Source organism: Colossoma macropomum, unplaced genomic scaffold (genome assembly GCF_904425465.1).
Source record: "Colossoma macropomum unplaced genomic scaffold, Colossoma_macropomum, whole genome shotgun sequence".
In the NCBI taxonomy this organism is placed as follows: domain Eukaryota; kingdom Metazoa; phylum Chordata; class Actinopteri; order Characiformes; family Serrasalmidae; genus Colossoma; species Colossoma macropomum.
The window spans coordinates 33,816,394-33,837,230 of NW_023494807.1; the positions used below are offsets into that span (position 1 = coordinate 33,816,394).

Consider the following 20,837-nt stretch of genomic DNA (forward strand, 5'->3'; position numbering starts at 1 on the left):
ACCAGACGTCTGAGGCCTGTCAAGGAGCTTTTAAGGCAACAGTGAATGAAATGCTGGGCTACATTATATACATTAGATTCGTGCAGATGTACCTGGTACCTCCAGGTGTTGCAACATAGAGTGTAAGCAGAGTGACACCCGTCTGTATTCATTAAAACAGGTGGACTTTTCAGGACACTGGACTTTTCAGGAATAGCAGGAACACCACCCATTATAATACAAACACAATTCCCCACCTGTCTGTCTAAGTGAAGCGAACATATGGTCAGCTTGATGCAGAGTAAAGTCCTGCTGGTGGAGCGCAGAGTCAGGAATGTTCCCATCCAGCCATGTTCCCGCAGAGCACATCACAGAGCTGAGTTGATAAGGACGTCTTCCTTATTTACCAGAGACGGTACATTGGAAAGAACGAGGACTGGAAGTGCTGAGTGGTGTTTGGGCAGCCTCAGGCGAACCAAACTCCATGTTTCCTTGTCCTAATCTGCTGCTTATTATGCCTGTTTGATCATTCTTGGTTAGTCCTCAGAACAAATTCCTCTGATGAAAAAAACCTGGAAGGGTTAAGATGAAACATGCTGTCCTAAATATGCAGCAGTTCTAATCGCTTGTACGTGAACAAGCAATCAACATAAGATACATTAAACATGAGACAACCAAACACACCAACAAACAAAAGAGCAACACATTGTCACCACGATCAGCATCAACTTCGACATTCATACTGCAGTTTGAAACATTGACCAGTTGTCAGAAGGTTACGGTCCACTTGCAATGGAGAGCTATGCTACATTACATGGTGCAGGATGGTTTTCGGGGAGGCAAAATCTGCCTTGTGGCTAATGTTCTAGCTTGTGTGGACGATGGATGCATTCTGATATAGAAAGGTGGCAGGTAGCCTAGTGGTCGGAGAGGTGAGCCAGCGACTGGAGGGTTGTGAGTTCAACCACGACTGATTAGGTAAACCTGGTTATGCCCTTAGGAAAGGCACTTAACCTTCCACTGCCTCAGGTGGTGCTGTGCTGCTGCCCAATTGGTTAGGCAGCAAAATGACAACTTTTATTTATAGGACCAATAAAGTACATAAGCATACATCTGTATTTCAGTCTCATTGAAAGCTTCTGTACAACAGCAAACAGCGTATCCGACTGTTTACTGTCCAGATATGTTCAATACTGTGCCTTCATTTCCATAACAACACAGTAGCGCCTACCAGTGGTGAGCATTGAGAGCTGGTGCTCCGGAATGTGGTGATCATCACACAATGATATCTGTCATCCTTATCTGCCCAATTATCTACAACACCTTGTGACTTTTGGTTACGCAACACCTCCAACCAACTATAAAAGTAACGAATCGGCACAATTTCCATCAGTTTCTTCGCTCAGAAGCTTTCGTTTTGAGAGAGCGCTGGGTTTGATCGAAACTTCGCAGACGATTGGCTCGAGATTCAAAGGTAGTGTTTCAAACCTTCCTTCTAACCTCTGTATTTTTTAAATAATCTGAAATGAAATCAACATTGAACAGCGACATTTACTCTGGTAAAAGCCCTAAAGGGTTAAACTGTTCTGTATGTATGTTTACACTGTGCATGTAGAATCTCTGATATGTTAAAAATCTATCACTGATCTACTTTGATTGAAATTTCTATGCAGTCTCTGTCAGCATGGCATTCCGGTACTCTTTGCTCCTTTCGGTCATGTGTCTCCTCGCTGTTCACCAAGCAGGTGAGAAAACATAACCATTTCACATATTTACTAATTAAGGACAGTGTATAAAGTAGTTTATGTGATTCTGAAAGTTCATGGGAAGGAGATAAACTAACAACTCCAGCACTCAGATTAGGAGACTGATCTGCATTTACATGTATGTATTGGTGACACTGGTGTGAAAAGGTTGTTTTTGTTGAAAATTATATTTAGATCAAAATATGATTATGAGGATAAAGTGGAAAGTGGCTTTTTTGTTGTGAAATAATGCTGGAACAGTGCATTTTTGCATTTTGGCCCCTTTTTAAGCCAAACATGATTGGATGATTCTACTGAACTGGTTCAAAGTCAAATTAATCTTGGACTTTAGGCTAAAATCATTTTGCTTTGAGTAACCCTATACCTTAACCATGGTTCTTTTATCAAAATTTCATATTTAATATTCATTATTAAATATAATGGTTGAACATTCCATTTTGTCACTACCAAAACAATCATAACTCGACCCAAACTTTACCAAATGTTTCAGTAGTGATTTTTTCGGTAGAGACAATTTTAGTTCATTTTGAGCTCAAAAACGCAGCCAGAACATGACCAGCAAACACAGCTTTGAACAGCTGTTCACACAGAAAATCATCATCTTTTTCATTAAAAAACTGCAGAGAACGTGACGATTCCTCATGTTTCACACTGATTCATTATAATAGCATAGCTAGTCAGTCAGTCATCAGTAGATTATAATGTTAATGTTACAGTATGTATGATTTTACATACCAAATGAAAGAACAAAGTCTTAGAAATGTATTCACTACATTTTCATCACTTATTTCAATACAGTATTTATACAGTGAGTGTCCACTCATGGCAAGTTGCCCCATCAGCGGGTAAGAAGTAACACTGGATTTTGCAACACATACAATCAATTCTTTGTTGGGTTATTCTTTGATTTTTTTTTTACTTTTAATTACTTTTACTGTAAAATTAATTGCCACTTCAAAAGAAAAGGTGAATTAGTCACTGAACTTAGTAATCCTTAATCACTGGGTCAGTTCTGGAGTGTTGTAGGGCTACAACCACAACAACTGGAAAATCATTTCAAACAATCTTTCACATAAAACATTTTAAGCATTTAAACAAAACTAGAATGCATTAAATCTGCCTTTTGTTCCAGTAGGTTCTAGATTATCTGACATAGACATCACTAAACAGACTCATCATCGCACTCACAGTTCTGGCACATGTAAATTACCTGGCATCATATGTGATAACTTGCCCCAAAATTACTGGGACAAGTTGCCCCAAACTGCCCTATTGGCTGATATTTGCCATATTTTCAAGTTTAGTGCAGGTCATTAGGAAGGGAATTCTCTCCTCTGCTAAGTACAAATGAGGAATGGTGAAGATTTTAAAAAGATAAAAATGTATCGTTCCTTTTTTTACTTCAGAATGTGGAAAATAGCAAATTTGTGCCCATGTCTGCATTTTTCAGACAGGAAATGACATCAGACCAAGTAGATGCACAAAACTTGTACTCCACTTTAAAGTAGCACCCTCTCAGAAATATAAACAGTGTGACAACTCACCCATGTGAAAGATGCCTGGCGGCCATGAAGGACAAGAAAGCAGTCTCACTTGCTGCTTTAAAATGCAGGGGTGTGGCTAAAATAGGGCTCCACCCACAGGCTGAAACCTATTGGCTGTGTTTGAAATAATGTAACACACACTGCTTGCACACAGATTCTGCCTGAAACTTTACAGTACATACTCTGAACAACTCTTACAGCAGTGGATTCAGTCTTTTACAGATACGTAAATGCAATGAAAGGAGATCACTTGTCTGGCTGATTTCTTGGCTGGTCTATTTAATGAAGTTCCATTACTGCGTAGAGAAAGTTGTTAATATAGTAACTTAGTAAAGTTGGTCTGAGCCAAACAATCCACTTAGCATCTGTGTTTCAGGCTCCCTTGTGGAACTGCTCAAATTTCATATTATTACCAGCTACGACTGTAAAGAAAATGTAAACACTTGTGAACAGAGGGAAACAGGTGTGTTTGGAGACCACACAGGTTTGACCACACAAACTAATCCAAAGCTTTATCTATGGCTTTGGAGATGGATAGAAAACACAACCCTCAACTCTTATTGTAAAACCCAGCCACACGTGTTGCTGAAGACCTGACCTGAAAAGGCTGAAAGTGACTGGCAACAGCTGATAAGTGATGATTGGAGGGCTGGGCTAAGGTGTAATTGGCTCTGTGCCTGATGTTGGCCAGCTAGTTGGACCCCTTTTCTCTTGTACACAGATTGTGTTGTATATTGGATACTATACTGTATACTACTATGAAGAGTAGTATGCATTATCAGTATGCAGTATGTAGTATGCCATTTTGAATACAGTGTTTTGATAGTGACAAGAAAACATGGGAAAGCATTTTTTGAATAAAATGTTTATTTAAAGATTTAACCTCATGATAAATCTAATTTTCTAAACTTTTAGTACGAATAACCCAACCCCTACTTATTGATTCATGTGCTGTAGCCCTAATGGGCAAAATGTCAAGATTTTTTGGATAATTGTTTACTTTTAGTCTCCACAGTTTGCGACAATATGATTAAAACTAGGAGGCTAGTTCAAAAGTGGCCTTTTTCATACCTTCTGCATTTGCTGAAAAACTTTTTTTATTATTATTAAAAAAACTTTAATAATATATTTACATTTAGAAAACTGTCAATCTCAGAGCACTGCATGACATGATCAGTTAGTTTATTACAGTAATGTTTCTTTAACTTAAATGTAAGAAGAGATAATCATAGTTTATGAAATTAGCAAAAGATTGAGCGCTGTAGGGCAACCAGAGGCCAGTTGAAACCAAATGTTGCATATACACTCAGTTGATCAATGTGCAGATATGTTGCAAACACTGAGAAACAGTTTTAAGACTTTATAGTGCCTCCTGTTGACTAATTGGTTCTAAAGATTTTGTGAGAAGTTTTGTAAGAGATCCTGATCTGTAGCCATTTTAGTGAGCTAAGCTCCACCCTTCGTCTTTGTCTTCTCAGCCTGCTTCATACAGCTAGGGTCACAGTTGCAATAGGGAAAGTACAGAAGCCCAGATAACCCTGTCCCCCCAACTTCCTCCAACTAATTCTGGGTGACCCTGAGCTGCTCCGAGGCCAACTTGAAGAAATTCTTCCCCCAGCGGATCCTGGAATGACCACAGGGTCTTGTCCCAGTCAGCCATGCCTGGTAGACCTTAAATGGGAGGCACCGGGGGGGGGCATCCTAATCAGACACCTGAACCACCTCAACTGGCGTCTCTCAAGGTGGAGGAGTAGCGGCTCTACTTTGAGCTCCTCCTGGATGACTGCGCTCCTCACCTTGTCAAATAGGGTGTAGCCTGCCACTAGCCTGTTCATTTCCACTGCTTGTACAATTTCTTTCTGTCAGTTATGGCTCAGCTCCCTCTTATTCACTACAGTTAAGTACAGTGACCGCATTACTGCTGCCGCCTGTACCAGCCTACAGCCGATCTTATGATCCCTCTTCCTATCCATCTCATCCACCTCTGGTGCCTTGACACTGAGGAGCTTGCCAACTACCTCAGTGACCTCCACCAGGGAAATGGAGTCTGACATCCCAGAAGCCTCTGGCCTCGATTCCCGTGAGAGAGACATGTCTCTCGGATTTACGAGTTCCTCAAAGTGCTCCTTCCACCGACCTACAATGTCCACATTTGAAGTCAGAGTTTCTCCACCTTTGCTGGGTACAGCTTGAGCAAAGCCACTCCAAAAGCTCCTGTGACACCAGATGGTTGTCCAGAACCTCTTCGAAGCCAACCAAAAAACTTTTCCATGGCCCCTTCCATGTTCCACATTTTGAGGAGCCAACCAGCCCCTAAAGGCCTCCTTATTCAGCTTGTCGGCCCCCCCAATCACCAGTGTCCACAAGCAGGTTCTCAGTCGCCGCTCTGACAAGCGCCAACAAGCTTTTGGCCACAGCTATACCTGGCAACTTCCACAATGGAGGTTTAGAACAGGATCCAATCAGACTTAATATCCCCTACTATATCTGGTACATGAAAAGAGTTCTCACAGGGGTGGAACCAAACTTCATGATAGGGGTTGGTCCCTCTCCTACTCAGGACTTGCACAGAGTGAGAGGCATTGGGATGGTGATGGGATACTCACAAGCCCCTGGCTGGCTGCCATGCAGTTAGAGTTTTGGTGAATGAGAGGGTCACCTCAATGTGAATTAAAATCACAGAGAGAAAAACTATTCAGCCTTCTTGGAGTGAGTGGGTGGGGTTCTGGAAAGAGGCCCATCTACACACTCTATAGTCTTACTCAGAAATTTCAACGCTCATATTGGCAAAGACTGGGAGACATGGAGGGGGGAGTGATTGGGAGGAACAAAATGCCTGATCTAAACCGAATGGTGACTTGTTATTGGACTACTGTGCTAGCTCCGCTCTGAAAGGACTAACTGGCCTGTGTTGTTCACAAATATGAATCATTTTCCTAATTCTTCATCTGCACAGTCTCAAAGATTTGAGACCAGTATCATTAGGATATCTCAAACGATTCACAGATTAGTTCACGAATTTATGTTTGAGCAAGTATTGATTAGGTAGTGGACCACTACCACATGGCAGTGACACAGCAGTGTCTGTGGTGCTGGTATGAGTGGCTCACAGCCAACAGGGGTTTTAAACACCTCAATGCCAAACTGACTGAAAATAGTCTGCCAGCCAGAAATATTCATCTAACGACATTCTGTGGTTAGACACAGTTTGAAAACGAAATACACCTGTACCATGAAAATCATGGTTGTAGAAGCCTATGATGAAAACAGCCACGTTAATGTCCAATGTTTTCCTGAACTGAACTTTGCCAAAATGTGTCTGTATGTTTGAACCACCACATCAGAAAGTCAAAGATTGTCAAAATTGTAGGGTTTGTTGTTTTTGGCCAAACTTGCCATCTTTTTAGATATTCAAACTTTTACAATCTGTTGTTGATGCAGTTGCTGATGAAAAAAAACAGGCTGTTCTCAGGAACTCTGGTTGGAAATCGCATGGATCTCACGAGTTCAAATTCTTTGGCTTCAAAAGTACATGGGAGGAGGCTGAGGTATGTTTGTTCAATACTGTTCCTACAGGTGTACAGGCTAGACCACCATGTTTTGTGAAAAGAATACCCTTAAGGTGGACCATTCCACATTAGAAGGCTTGATCATTAAACCAGTTTGAGTTAATTTTATGTTTTAATGTATGTTTTTAAATGTGTATAATGTTTTAGTTGTAAGGATATAATGTTATAAAGTTGCCCATTCAGTATATATATATATATATATATAATATATATATATATATATATGTATTAGACGTCCAAACAGGTTGGGTTAAAGTAAATGTCCATCTTGGTTAAACGTGTGTCTCTCTCAATTCTCCCTGTAGAAAACCTGTTTGCGGAACGACGCACATCTGGCTTCAGTGCATGATGAGAATGAAGACAATTTCATTAAGCGTCTGATTCACGCTCATTCTAACAAGAACATTGCAACGTGGCTCGGAGGCTACCGTAGTAAGACTGTAAGTTAAGCTAGCACGGTGTTCTGCACGCTCACTCTCCTCTCTCTGGGACATGGATACTCATTTCAGATTGTTGTTCTTCAGGCTCGTGATCGCTGGTACTGGACTGATGGCTCTCATTTTGACTTTGCTGAGTGGGCCCCAGGTGAGCCGAATGGCTCCGGACAATGTCTGCAGACCAACTACTATGGTAATGAGATAAGAGGTCTTCTCAAAATTTTCTCAAAGGTTTCCACATGCTCTGCTTGTGGCTACAAGCTCATCTCTCTAAGAAATCTCTCTGGCATAGTCGTCTTATTATGTTTATGATTTACATTTATATTTATTATAGCATTATGCTTAAATTGCCATATTTTCACCACTATGCTGTTATAATCATTGGAATATTGTGTTTTTTTTTATTATGAGTTTATATTTCACTATTCTTACAGGAGCCTGGGATGATCTGGTTTGCTACTATAAACGTCCTTTTGTCTGTGCTCGAAAGGCCAAAACTGGTGAGTTTTGTTTTTTCTGCGTTGTGTAGCTGGTCATAGAAAGCTGTTATTGATGTTGTTTTATTATAAAAGAGTACCTGACAGTCTGGTTTTTGTCAGCCACTGTGCATTTTTTAATCTATAAATATTGATCCCGACCTTTAGCGTATGGTGTTTGTGTAGCGAACTGACACAAGCTTGTATGAAATGACTCAAATGAATTAAGGCAGGACTATTAGTGATATTTAATGTTCTCATCTCTTCATACAAGAACATTCCAATGAAACGGTTTTAGTTCAGAAGATTTTCTACAGATTTTTCTTCAGATAAGTCACATAGTAAGAAGTAAATCAAATGTATTGTGTTGTATTTGTTCAATGTATGGTTTGTGTTGGGATAGAGTGTAAGCTATGTTCATGGTGTACAGATTATATTTATTTATCTTTCTGACCCCACCCCACCTTGGAGGACCATTAACACCCTATTAGTGGTGATCCATAGTAAGATCAGTCCCTTTAAGGAGAAGCACGTACTGACTAGCACAAAACAACTAATATATAAGAGAGGAAAAAGGTGGAAAAAAAGAAGAAATAAAGAAAGAAAAAAAAAAAAAAAGGGTTAGGGTTACTAATCTGGAAGGTGTGTTAGAGGACATTAATGGGAAAGACAGATAAGTGTTATAATGGCAGCCGTTTGAGGAGTTACTAATGTAAGAGGCCAGTGAGAGCTGTCCAGGCCGAGTTCAGTTCTGTAGTTTTGTTTTGATCTATGTTTATGTATCTTTGATTGAGGCACAGAAATGTTCTATTTTTGATTTATAGAAAGAGAGACACTCTCGTCTTTGTTTTCTTGGAAGGTATTATTTATATTTATAGGTATTATTTTGCCTCTCAGCACAGCTTTCCCTGTTTCCTAATGTTGGTGAAGTTTCAAGAGAATCAGTTATGTCTAGGAAGGATGCCCAGGCACTTAATGTATTTATTAAATTCCAGGTCTTTTAGTAATAAGTGCCACCTAATGGCTGATAAATGTGAATGATTTAAAACCCTGTTTCCAAAAAGGTTGGGACGCTGTGCAAAATGTAAATAAAAAAAGAAACCCATTGTGAACAAATCATTTTAAGCCTGTATTTAAATACAGTACAAAGACAAACATATCAGATGTTGAAACCGAGATAACATTAGCCCATTTCTATGAGAATATTATTCATTGAGAATAACATTTCTCAGTGAAACAGCAAAGAACTTGATGATTTCATCATCTACGATACATACTATCATTAACAGATTCAGAGAATCCAGAGAAATCTCTGTATGTACAGGAAAAGGCCAAAAACCAGTATTGGCTATTCATGATCTTTGGGCCCTCAGGCAGCACTGCATTAAAAACAGACATGACTCTGTAGAGGAAATCACTGCATGGGCTCAGAAACACTTCTGAAAACCACTGTCTATGAAAACAGTTCATCACTGCATCCCCAACTGCCGTTAAAACTCTACCATGAAAAAAGGAACCATATATAAACAGGATCCAGAAACGCTGCCACCTTCTCTGGGCCCGAGCTAATTTAGGATGGCCTGAGGCAAAGTGTCCTGTGCTCCAACGAATCAAAATTTTAAATTTGTTTTTAAAAATCATAAGTGCTGTGTCCTCCAGGCTAAAGAGAAGAGAGACCATCCGGCTTGTTATCAGCACACATTTCAAAAGTATATGTATATGTTTTGGAGCAACATATGCTGCCATGAAAAATACTGAATACTGAACTGTTGAGCAAAACTGAAATCCCATATCAAACAAGAATGGAAGACATTTCACTTTCAAAACTACAGCAGTGTCTCCTCAGTTGCCAAATGCTGACAGAGTGTTGTTAAAAGAAGAGGTGATGAAACACAGTGGTAAACATGCTTTTTTGTTTTCGGTTTACATTTTGCACAGCATCCCAACATTTTTTTTTTTTTTAAATGGGGTTGTACATTCCAATAGGAGTGTGCTCAGTGATAGTAACAGGGTGGCGCTATATATTTGAAATGTTTACTATAACTGAATTACTTATTAAGAGGAAGTCTGTGTGTAAATATGAGCAGTGATCTGGTGAGTAAACAGAATTCTTTGGAATTTGGCTGTTTAAGACGCCAACCATCGCCAAACCCAAAATCTGACATGAACTGTTTTATTGTTTCTGTGGAGGTCATCAGTGTTGGGGTCATAGATGTTTGTAATGGTTATAGCATAAATGCAGATTTTTTTTTTTTTTTTATAATGAGGGTTTATTTATATTTACTATGCAGAAGAGAAAGTTTTACAACTGCTGTATTATCAATCAGTGCAGAATCTTAAATTACAGGCTAGATCATAGGGCATGCTGCATATGCAAAAGTTTAAGTGTCCCTGGTCAAATCACACGTTTAGTTGATTTTCTATGGCCCTGTTCACACTCAATTTCAACATCCATCTCGAGTGATCTGATCATTAGCGGACAGTGAGACTTGTAGTTGCTCAGACCTAGCATGTCTGTGTGATTGGATTTAGTGACTGGAGGAAGGTACCACCCACTTTTACTACGTCAATGTCTTGCTGTGTGTTGTCATGTAAAAATGCAGCATGATTCCATGTTTGTGTAAATGAAAGGGCTGTTTCCAATGTTTAGTCCACATAAACCACAAACATGACCTGTAAACAAACAGTAAAGCAGAAGAAAATGAAGCTGCGCAGCTGATTTGGTCTCTGCTGTGATGATGCAGCTGATTAATGTGGTCCTTCAATGCTGAAGATGCATCAATATGCTTAAGTGTCCACACTGTAAATGTTAAGTGGTCAAACATTTAGCTGTCCACCACCGAAGGGGCTTTGGGTGATCGGATCACAGCATGTCTCTGAGATGTACCGTACACCATTCACACCTGCCCTTAGTGCTGTCCACTTACAATCAGATCACCTGTATGCATGTTATGGGCCAGTGTGAACAGGGCCTAACTGAAAATATGTTAACACCCATTTTATTGCACAATGACTATTTATTTACTTACTTTATCACATTGGAAAAAAAATGCTTATGCATAAGTTATAGCCTCTTTTATATTTTATATATTGTATTTTTTCAGCAAATACATCAAGATTGTACACTACAATTTGCAGAACAAATGCCACATTTAAATGCTTTCACTCTACAGCAACAATGAGTTAACTTAGTTTCACTTAGAAATGAAACATTTGAGTAAAAATTTTGCATTTGACTGCATATCCATATAGTTACTTCCATTACAGTCAGCAGAATGAATGAACGCTGCATTTTAGAATCATTGAGGTTAGGGTTGGGGATGATTCAAGAAAACTAGAGAAGAATTTGAGATTCTTACTTACAAAGCTGTGGATCTGCTAACAGGACACCCAGTGCACTTTATGAACATTAGGTTAAACTGCAGTTTCTTCCAAAAGTAACATTCTTCCACCTTCTGTAGTAAAAGTTTGTTTCCAAGTTTCACACTGAAGTTATGAATCAAAAACAAATGAAAGTTCATCACCCAGAGTCTCTTTATTTTCTACTTTCTAAAATACAGTGAGTCTGTTTACATTTAGCATTTACATGTGTTTTGTGTCCTGATCGTATATAAAATCTTTGACCGGACTCCGATTACACTTTTCACTAAAACCTATCCCACTGTCGGGATACTGTCGGGAAACAGGCCTGGCTCTGATCATTTCATCTGATTGGAGTGCAGGAATGTTTTTAATTAAATAAAACAGTTGTTTTGTTGTTTGTCCCTTCGCCCCACAAGTCAGTACTCAGCAGACACATTTCTGCTCATGAATTGCATTCAGATATCTAATATAATGTTCTGTGTTGTGTTAAATGTAGTCAAGATCCGTCTCTGACCACCTCCGAATTTTGAGTGACCCGATTGTAATCTGCTCACAGTGTGTGCTGTGGAAAGCTTTTCATCCATTCGCAATCCAAGCGAGATCCGATCACCAAAACGCATGTTAATGTGAGGTGTAAACAGGTCCAGTGTAGCCCAACATTTCTGTCAGTTTGACACTTGAATTTGATCTAATGGATCTTTTTCTTGTTTTAGGTGCTTTCAAAAGCCTGATCTGATCTGAACTGCTCCTTTGAGAACCCTTCTGCGTGTGACAAAAAGCCCACAGAAGGATCAACCCTTCAGCTTTGAGAGCCCCAGATATTAAAGATAAAAGAATGTTACTGTGATCGTGTTTTCAGTTTCTATTTGATCTAAAAATGTGTGTGTGAACGGGGCCGTGATTGATATCAAATAAAATTCAGCACTGCATAATTCCTGCTCTTTGATTGACTCATCACCCTTCTGTATTTTTAGTGTTCTTATGGCAGGGAGACCAGACAGGTGTCCGAATCCCCAAATCTAATATAGTGTAGCTTTAAGATGTAAACACAGTGGTTCAGAGAGGTTCAGAGTGGTTTGGTGTGAAACACTCTAGAGAATCTTACCAAGTCAGAATTGTTCACAGTGGTGGTGATAGGAACCAGAAGTCTGAAGAATGTAATGCATCTAGAAGCTCTCACACTGTAAGCTATAATATGAAATGGTTACATATACATTGCTGGATGCTTCAGATATTGTTTAAAAAACAACAAAGTTTTGTCCTAAAAGGTTTTTTTTTAAAACACATGCACGGTGGAGAGGCACATGCGGGACATTTCCAGACCAGTACTCCCCCAAAAAATATAGATATACTATATGGTATTTTGAGATATACCACAATTTCATCATTATCAACATAACACTGCAGTGATATAATAAAGAATACTAACAAAGTGACCAGGTGAAATGGTAATGGGTAAAACGCTCACAGCTTCACAGCTTCACAGCTTATTCAGAAGCCTGACAGGCTGTGGGTAGAAACTGTTCATTAACCGGGTTGTTCTAGCCTGGATGCTATGGAATCTCTTGCCTGATGGCAGGATGGTGAACAGGCTGTGTGCTGGGTGACCCTGTCTGACCGAATCTTTTTGATTTTCCTGAGGCAGCTGGACTGGTAGACGTCCTGTAAGAATGGTAGTTTCTTGCCTATGATGGACTCATCACTACTCCTCACCACTCCTTTAAGGGCCTTAGGGTCGCAGGCAGTGCAGCTGCTGTACCAGACAGTGATGCAGCCTGTAAGGAGGCTCTCTATGCATCTGTAGAAGTTGGTGAGGATCTGAGGAGGCAGACCAAACTTCCTGAGCCTGCGCAGGAAGAAGAGACGCTGACGGGCAGATCTTACAATGGTGTTGGTGTGGAGGGACCAGGTGAGGTCATCAGTGAGGTGTACACTGCTGACTTTCTGTCCACTTTGGCTCCACTGATGAACAGGGGAGAGTGACCACCCCTCTGCAGCTTCCTGTAGTCCACGATCATCTCCTTAGTTTTGCTGATGTTGAGACAGAGACTGCTGTCATGGCTCCACTCTGACAGAGCGCTGACCTCGTCTCTGTAGGCTGTTTCATCTCCATCAGTGATGAGGCCTAGGATGGTGGTGTCATCAGCAAACTTGAAGATGATGTTAGATGTGTGTCTGGCTACACAGTCATGTGTATACAGGGAGCACAAGAGGGGGCTGAGCACACATCCCTGGGGAGCCCCGGTGCTCAGAGTCAGTGTGGAAGAGAAACTGTTTCCTACTTTCACCACCTGGGGTCGCTCATCAGGAAGCCCACTATCCAGTTACAGAGATGAGAGTTCAAACCTAAGTCTGTTAGCTTGATTTGGTAATTACAAAAATAAATAAATACTATGATTTATACAGTTACTGTGACTTAAAATGACATATTGCTGCTATTGGAACAAAGCCTTGTATCTCCATTTTTGATAATGAATGTAGCTCTTTACATTGTGTGTAAATTTCATTATGAATGAATGAAAAAGAAACAGCCTTAAATGACTTGTAAAAAAAGTCTGGTTCCATTGACTTACATTAAATGTAAAGTATGTTTTTTCCTTCTCCTGTAAAGTTACCATTTTGAAGACATGAGGTTTTGTTCCCACAGTGGCGATACATGACACATAACATCCACTTGCATCTCACACTGCACTGTATTAAAATATATATTTTTGTATACTGTTTTTCTTTTGCTCCTATAGTAACACTCGCCAGTTCAAATCGACTCAAACGGACACTGTTTGTACTAACACAGCCCCCTTACCTGTACAGGAACAGGTCTTTGGCCAGCCGCTTGGGACCGATGATCTTGTAGGTCTCCAAGGCCTTGCGATAGACCCCGCTGGGCAGCGCTGGATGAAGGGACTGAGCCAAACACTTGCCGATCGTGAGCTTCTTAGGCACAACCTGGTACTTGGCATTGTTTTGCCGTACCTATTGAGTACATCATGTGTGAAACACTACAGTACAGCACAAGGTATTCAGATCTTTTGTGAAGACACAGCAAGAATAAGAGATATTAAACATAAAGATTCATTATACTTGTATAACAGACTTTAATACTACAACAACTAATGATTCTGAGTAATAACTACAACCCTAATAAACCTACTAATTACAGTGCTTTTCCATTGGAAACCTCATAATTAATCCTGAAAGGACCATAGCGATTCACGATTGGGGTTTAAAGAAGCAAACAAGCATGACTATGTTATTTATGATGTTATGTAGTATTTATAGTGCAGCATTCATAATGTTGTATTATTTTCATGTTTCTGTCCATCAGTGTTCTCTCACTACAATACCTAGCATGCAAATACATTCCACAACCCTTAATAAACCCTACGACACTCAACAAATCCTGACTGATAGCCACTGATCTAGAGGCTAACAAACACACATGTGGTGCTGGCTAGCATTAGTGATACAGCACTTATCTCAATGGTCATCAAACATTTTTCTTTGTTAAAGTACTAATTCAGTGAAATATCCACCCAAAGCACTTGTAGTGTTTCCAAATGTACTTCCACCTTCAAGACACATGATCAGAAATCAGAAAGGCGTTTTCCTAGTACTAAAACTAGAAAATCCTGCTCTACGGAGAAGGCTTTACCCTCTACTGCATGCATTATTGATGAAAATCAATTCACATTTTCTTGCATGAATTCGTTAAAAAAAATTATTAAATTCAAAAACACTGTAAAATGTCAATGTGTGCAGGGGTCCATCTGGGGTATGTTGCCATGAGGCAACATTGTGCTACAATGTATTCCCTAAAGTGGTGAGATCTGGCTTTCTGACTGGCAAAATCCATTCCACTGCCTTACAATGTTGCTTCTAGGCAACAAACATACTTTGACAAATTGTTAAATGTTAATATTAGTGTAAAGTGAGAAAAATGGGTTTGTTGCCTAGAGGCAACATTGTGCAATAGAGAGTTAAAATAATAGGATTTTTACAACGGATCTAGCAATGATTACATTTTTCATTTTGGCCAGAGCGACAGTAACATATTAACCGCAGTAAAACTGATTTATGAGACAGAGACAGAGTGAAGGACCTTGTTGAGCTTGCCAAGCAAGCTGAGATGAGATCAGCCCATTCGCTGGAGGACTCAAAGTTTTTCAGTGCTTTGTCCACAGCCGCCACGCAGTTCCTGTATTTAGAGTCACCAAGCAGCTCCACCTCCTCTGCGTTCATCCTCCCGTACTGCGGCACTAACAGCCAGTTCCCTCAGAACACAAGCTCATCACACCTGCAGGGAAAAAGGATGACCTAAAGGTTACACTGGGATAAAGAAAGGAAACATTCTGGCTGGTGATTTGCTGGCAAAATAAAAACAGAGAACCCCCAAATAGTCTACCTAGTAGATGTGTATGGCTTATGTACCTCAACTGTGCGCTAACTCTGATACAGGCGTCCAGCTGAGAACACAGCTTGAACAATCTCCATGTAAAAGTGATGGAACTCCTGTTCTCTGGTGTGATGGTGCTCCATCCAGTATCTGTGTGATGACATTTCTGATCCAGAACCTTTGGAATGAGCTGGAGTGATCTAGAACCAATCATCTAACATCAATGCCTGACTAATGCTCTTGACGATGAATGCCATCACAGCAACGTCGCAGGATCCAGCTACAGTGAAGCGCAGAGGCTGTTACTGCAGCAGAGCAGGAGACAAATCTATAATCTATAATCTATTAATACCTATGATTTCAAGAGAAGCCTGGATGAACTATTGGCTGCTGGCTGGCTGGTGTTCGCGGACGAAGAGGCACCGAGCGTGTAAATTTAACGAGTGGGTCGAGAAATCTACTCACTGCAGCGGACGGAGGGATCCAGGCTGAACATCCAGGCTTTTCTACCGAGATTCCGCTTTTCTCCTCACTGATTTCGCTCAGCGGAAAACGCGATCAGTCAGTGTCCCCGAAACAAACGAACAAAGCTCTGACAACGGACAACTATCATCGACGGAATTAGCTAAATATCTGTTTCCACGACCCTGAATAATCGGTATCTTATTAATATCGTCGTGTTTAATATCCGCATATTCGTCTGCTGTGTTTATAGCAGTCGGTGACAGGCGAGAGACTCCGCCACCACCTTCCGGTCACAGCACATGATATATTTCACAATAAAAGTCACCAGTAAAAGTTCAGTATTTCATTTCGAAAGGCCAATATATTTTGTTTATTTTTATTTATTTATATATTTTTTAATTGTTCGTTAGATCATTACGTTTGTACAAGAGCAGTATAGAGCAGAACAGATGTAGTTAAGTCAGATAACAAACTGCATAAGAAAAAAATGTGGTAACAAATTTAAACAACAAAGTTTAAATAAAAAAAAAGAAAGAAGAAAAAAAGCCAGGGGAAAGAACACAAAAAACAAATTAAATAAGGGGCATAAATTCACTGTTTTGACAGCTTTTTTGTTTGTTTGTTTGTTTGTTTTTGGGGAGGGTAACAGAAGTTATGTATTGTTTAGCTTCTATTTCGAATTTGAGAAAATCTGGTTTGGAGTGAGTAAAATTACATTTATGTATATGAAATTCTGCCAAAAGAATGATCAAATTAATAATATTATATTCTTTGACTTTATTATTTTTATAACGACTGAAGCCAAACAACACATTAACCAAAGAGAGATTAAAGTCAGGGTCAGTACAATCCATGATAAACCTACACACATCCTTCCAGAGCTTTCTGTGTGGAGCAGCGCCAGAACAGGTGTAGAAGAGTTTCTGGATTTACATCACAGAAAGAGCAGCTGAGACTGATATGCTTTTTAAAATTTAGCAAGAAACTGGTTAACTGGACAGCATCTGTGTTTAATTTTATAAGAGACTTCCTTTATTTTATTGGTTAACAGATATTTAGAAGGTAAGGTCCAAATATTTTCCAATCAGGATTTTTTACAAGAGAACCCCAATATGTAACTGCATAAGGAACAGAAGTGACATCTCTTTGAAACAGCCTGCGAATAGAGAAACATATCTGACCAATAAAAGTATGTTTTGGATTCAGGACTGTCTGGAGTGTGGGCTCCTCTTTAAGGGCCTCTTTAAAGACCATAATAATACCAGAATGCATCCATAACCCTGCATATTCTTCAGGAGTTATAGGAATCTTATACTTGGATAAAAATCTTGTATAACTAAGCAATAAATCAACAAACCAACAAAACACCATGTTCAAAGCATTTTGTGAAGAATAATGATTGATTTTTATGTAAAATGTATCTATTATTCTAAATAAAGTACGTATGTGGTGTAAGACTATGTTTATATATGAGGGACCAAGTCAATAAAACCTGCTGATGAAAGTTTGATCACTTTAAGGGGATTTTTTCAATCTTATAATCACAAAGTAAAATGAAACTGAGGCCAAAAAATATAATGAGGTATGAAATTCCAAACATGCTGTCAATTATTTTAGAGAACTGGTTGTTAAACATGTAGTGGAGTGGTGACATAAATTAGTCTGCAGAGCTTCCGCTTTAGTTAAAAGAGTTCTTCCTTTTATTGATAGATCCCTCTGCAACCAAAGATTTAGCCTTTGTTTGTTTCATCTATGATAGGGTTAAAGTTTAGAGCACTTCTATGACTGTTCTGTGTGAGTTTTATGCCTAAGTAAGTTCCCACTTCCTTTACAGGTATTTATATATATATGAGTTGTCCCACAGTCTTTAATTGCAAGAAGTTCACATTTATTGAGGTTTAAAAAAAGTCCAGAGGCTTTGGAAAATTCCTGTATGATCTTTATTGCTACAGGTATCTTTTATGAAAAGTGTGGTGTCATCTGCTAATGGACTGATGATCATTTCTCTGTGGATGAGAACGTCATTCAGAGTGGTTTGATGCAAAATACTTCATTTTAGCGACTCAAATTTCTTTTACAGTGGTGGTGATAAGGATTAAGGGGTCACGGTATCTATAACATGAATATGACCTATTAATTTCTGTCCAAAACCACCAGTGAACCTACACGTGTCTTCTGAGTTTATATGCAATGTTGATGATGGTAAGATAGTGGTACATCTGAAAATAAATAAATAAATAAATAAATAAATAAATAATAAGTTTTCGTTGGGACTATGTTGTGATGTAGGTTTTAGAAACATTCCACTGTCGTTTGTTTGCTATTTGATTTTATGATTAGTTCCTGAAGGACCATAGCAGCACCCAGTGTGTAGTTTAATTATTAATTCGCTGATCAGAGAAGCGAAAACAGTGCAGACAGTCCGCCCCAGGGGTTTTGGACTGAGGGCGATTTGTCATCGATGGAGCTTGGATGCCATCGTGTGGTCAAAAAGTGAAACTGCAAGTCGAGGAATCAGAAACATTTTCATGTGTGGAAATATTGTGTTACTGAGTGACTTCTTGAATTACTGCGTAAAAACAATTCGAACTAAAATTACAACAATTTTACAATAATTATTACGGCCAAGCCACGTCATTTCCTACAGTAGTTCAGCATTTGCGGTAACGAGGCTAATGGTCTTTCTCGGACTTGACGGTCAACGGTTTGACCACAGGATGGCGCCCAAGCTTCATCAGTGAGGCGCGCATGAGAGCTGTAGCGGTTCTTTCCTACATTAACTGTCTCATACATATTAATACATTGTATGTAATACACACACACACACACACACACACACACACTCTTACATACATATTCATGCGTTTTGGTATTATATTACTCCTTCAGACTTCTTACTTCATAACAGTGTGTTGCTTTACATTTAAAGCAGGCTAGTTTAACCCACTGTGACTTGTAATTATGAAATACTTTGTAAATTAAGATGAAATGTTTTACAATTGACCTGTCCAGGGTGTATCCTGCCTTCCTCCCAATGACAGCTGGGATAGGCTCCAGCACAACCCTTCCCCACCCCGCGCGACCCAGAAAGATAAGCGGTTTAGGTGATGTGTGTGTTTGTGTGTGTGTGTGTGTGTGTGTGTGTTTTACAATTGATAACATTTCTTTCTTTCTGATTTTGGTGTCTTTCGTTCTTTTCCTTGTTGACATTTCGACTTACAATGACGTGCGATTTAGAAGGCTGTGAAATGATACTACTAAAAAATGTATTGGTAATAGTACAATAATATAGTATAGTATAGGAATAGTTATAATAATACAAGTGATGTTTATTTCATGACAGTGTTTGCTTTGTGTGTTTTCCTTGATTCCATCGTGTTACTGTTTTCTCTGTAGTGTCTGTTATACGCGGCTCCGCCTCCCGTGCCTTGGTTTCAACTAGGTCCTGTAGAGGAGCATAACAGGCGCGTATGACGCGCTGGTCTATCACTGATTCTACTCTCATCAAGCAAAAAAGAAAGCAGGTAGAATGTCTGGTAGAGGAAAGGGCGGTATATTATAAATATTACCAATTGGAAACAAAAAAAAGGGTCGTGCTAGAACATCAGTACCCTATTATAAGTTGTTATATGGTGATTTTATAAACAAATACAAACATTTAGATATTGATTGGATTAATGATTCAAATAAAAAGATATATGGGTTAATAACTGATGAAGAGTACGGCTCAAAGGTAGAATTTAGAAATCTTGTAGGAGAAGAAAATGACACGTGTATTAAAAATCTTCTGTGTAAAAAACTTTCTGACAGACATGGAGATCTCTCATGGCTGATGGCCGTAAGAAGGCTGCCAGTGAGAGCTGTAGTAAGATGGAGCTGCTTTGTGAAAACCACTTTATGCCCCATGCCAAATTGCCAAGAAGAAGAGACTTTAGACCATTTTTTATTCAATTGTTATCGCTCTCAAGAAGTGTGGGAGATGGTTAAGGATATGGGTTTAGAAATAAATATACATATGAAATCTATAATATATGGGATTTTTGATGAAAAAGTAGATAACAGGAAACATGAGTTCTTGTGGTTTATCATCGCTATTGTAAAGTCTAAACTTTGGAAAACAAGATGTCGGATGGCCATAGACCAACAATTCATGTCCAGCAGAAACGTTTTTAAACAAATTAAAATTGAACTAAAGAGACTGCGGACGTTGAACACGCCATTCAAAGACGCTGACTTGTGGGACATTTTTGAATTGTAGGGTGTTAAGGTATGTGTATGTATATGCTGTCTTTCTTATGCTCTGTCTGTTTATATGTTGAATTGTTGCTAACTAAATAAAGTTTCTAAAAAAAGAAAGGGCGGTAAGGGTCTGGGTAAAGGAGGCGCTAAGCGTCACCGTAAAGTGCTCCGCGATAACATCCAGGGCATCACCAAACCGGCTATCCGCCGTCTGGCTCGCCGTGGCGGCGTCAAGCGTATCTCGGGTCTGATCTACGAGGAGACGCGCGGCGTGCTCAAGGTGTTCCTGGAGAACGTGATCAGGGACGCCGTCACCTACACCGAGCACGCCAAGAGGAAGACCGTCACCGCCATGGATGTGGTTTACGCCCTGAAGCGTCAGGGACGAACCCTGTACGGCTTCGGGGGTTAAACGCTCGACTCGAGCAACGATAAACACAACGGCTCTTTTAAGAGCCCCCCCATGTTTCCGCTTAAAGAGCTTTTTCCGTTATGTGAGTGAAAGCACGGTGTTTTTTTGAGGTGAGGAAAAATGTTACTTAGGGATTTACCGCATTCCGGTTCATTTTCCCGCGCAATTTCTTTGCCCGTAGTTACTCTATCGTG

General features: G+C 39.6%; 2 protein-coding genes across 2 annotated transcripts; both read left to right on the forward strand.

The window, feature by feature from the left end:
• Positions 1 to 1,369: 1,369 nt before the first annotated feature.
• On the forward strand, positions 1,370 to 11,906 carry LOC118796758 (galactose-specific lectin nattectin-like). Its single transcript, XM_036555860.1, has 7 exons — positions 1,370 to 1,453; positions 1,653 to 1,724; positions 6,731 to 6,837; positions 7,164 to 7,298; positions 7,383 to 7,488; positions 7,730 to 7,795; positions 11,848 to 11,906. The coding sequence occupies exons 2-7, from the start codon at positions 1,664 to 1,666 to the stop codon at positions 11,868 to 11,870; spliced, it is 498 nt and encodes a 165-aa protein (XP_036411753.1). The 5' UTR covers positions 1,370 to 1,453; positions 1,653 to 1,663; the 3' UTR covers positions 11,871 to 11,906.
• A 7,615-nt stretch (positions 11,907 to 19,521) lies between these two features.
• LOC118796770 (histone H4-like) lies at positions 19,522 to 20,643 on the forward strand. Its single transcript, XM_036555873.1, has 2 exons — positions 19,522 to 19,543; positions 20,375 to 20,643. The coding sequence occupies exons 1-2, from the start codon at positions 19,522 to 19,524 to the stop codon at positions 20,641 to 20,643; spliced, it is 291 nt and encodes a 96-aa protein (XP_036411766.1).
• The last annotated feature ends 194 nt before the right edge of the window (positions 20,644 to 20,837 follow it).

What these genes read in the sequence shown, in the direction of transcription:
- LOC118796770 (XM_036555873.1), top strand. Translation starts at nt 19,522, where the DNA reads ATGTCTGGTAGAGGAAAGGGCG. An exon ending in GTCTGGTAGAGGAAAGGGCG is followed by an intron (nt 19,544 to 20,374) that starts GTATATTATAAA and finishes TGGGTAAAGGAG; the next exon opens with GCGCTAAGCGTCACCGTAAA.
- LOC118796758 (XM_036555860.1), top strand. Translation starts at nt 1,664, where the DNA reads ATGGCATTCCGGTACTCTTTGCTCCTTTCGGTCATGTGTCTCCTCGCT. An exon ending in GAGGCTACCGTAGTAAGACT is followed by an intron (nt 7,299 to 7,382) that starts GTAAGTTAAGCT and finishes GTTGTTCTTCAG; the next exon opens with GCTCGTGATCGCTGGTACTG. An exon ending in TCTGCAGACCAACTACTATG is followed by an intron (nt 7,489 to 7,729) that starts GTAATGAGATAA and finishes CTATTCTTACAG; the next exon opens with GAGCCTGGGATGATCTGGTT.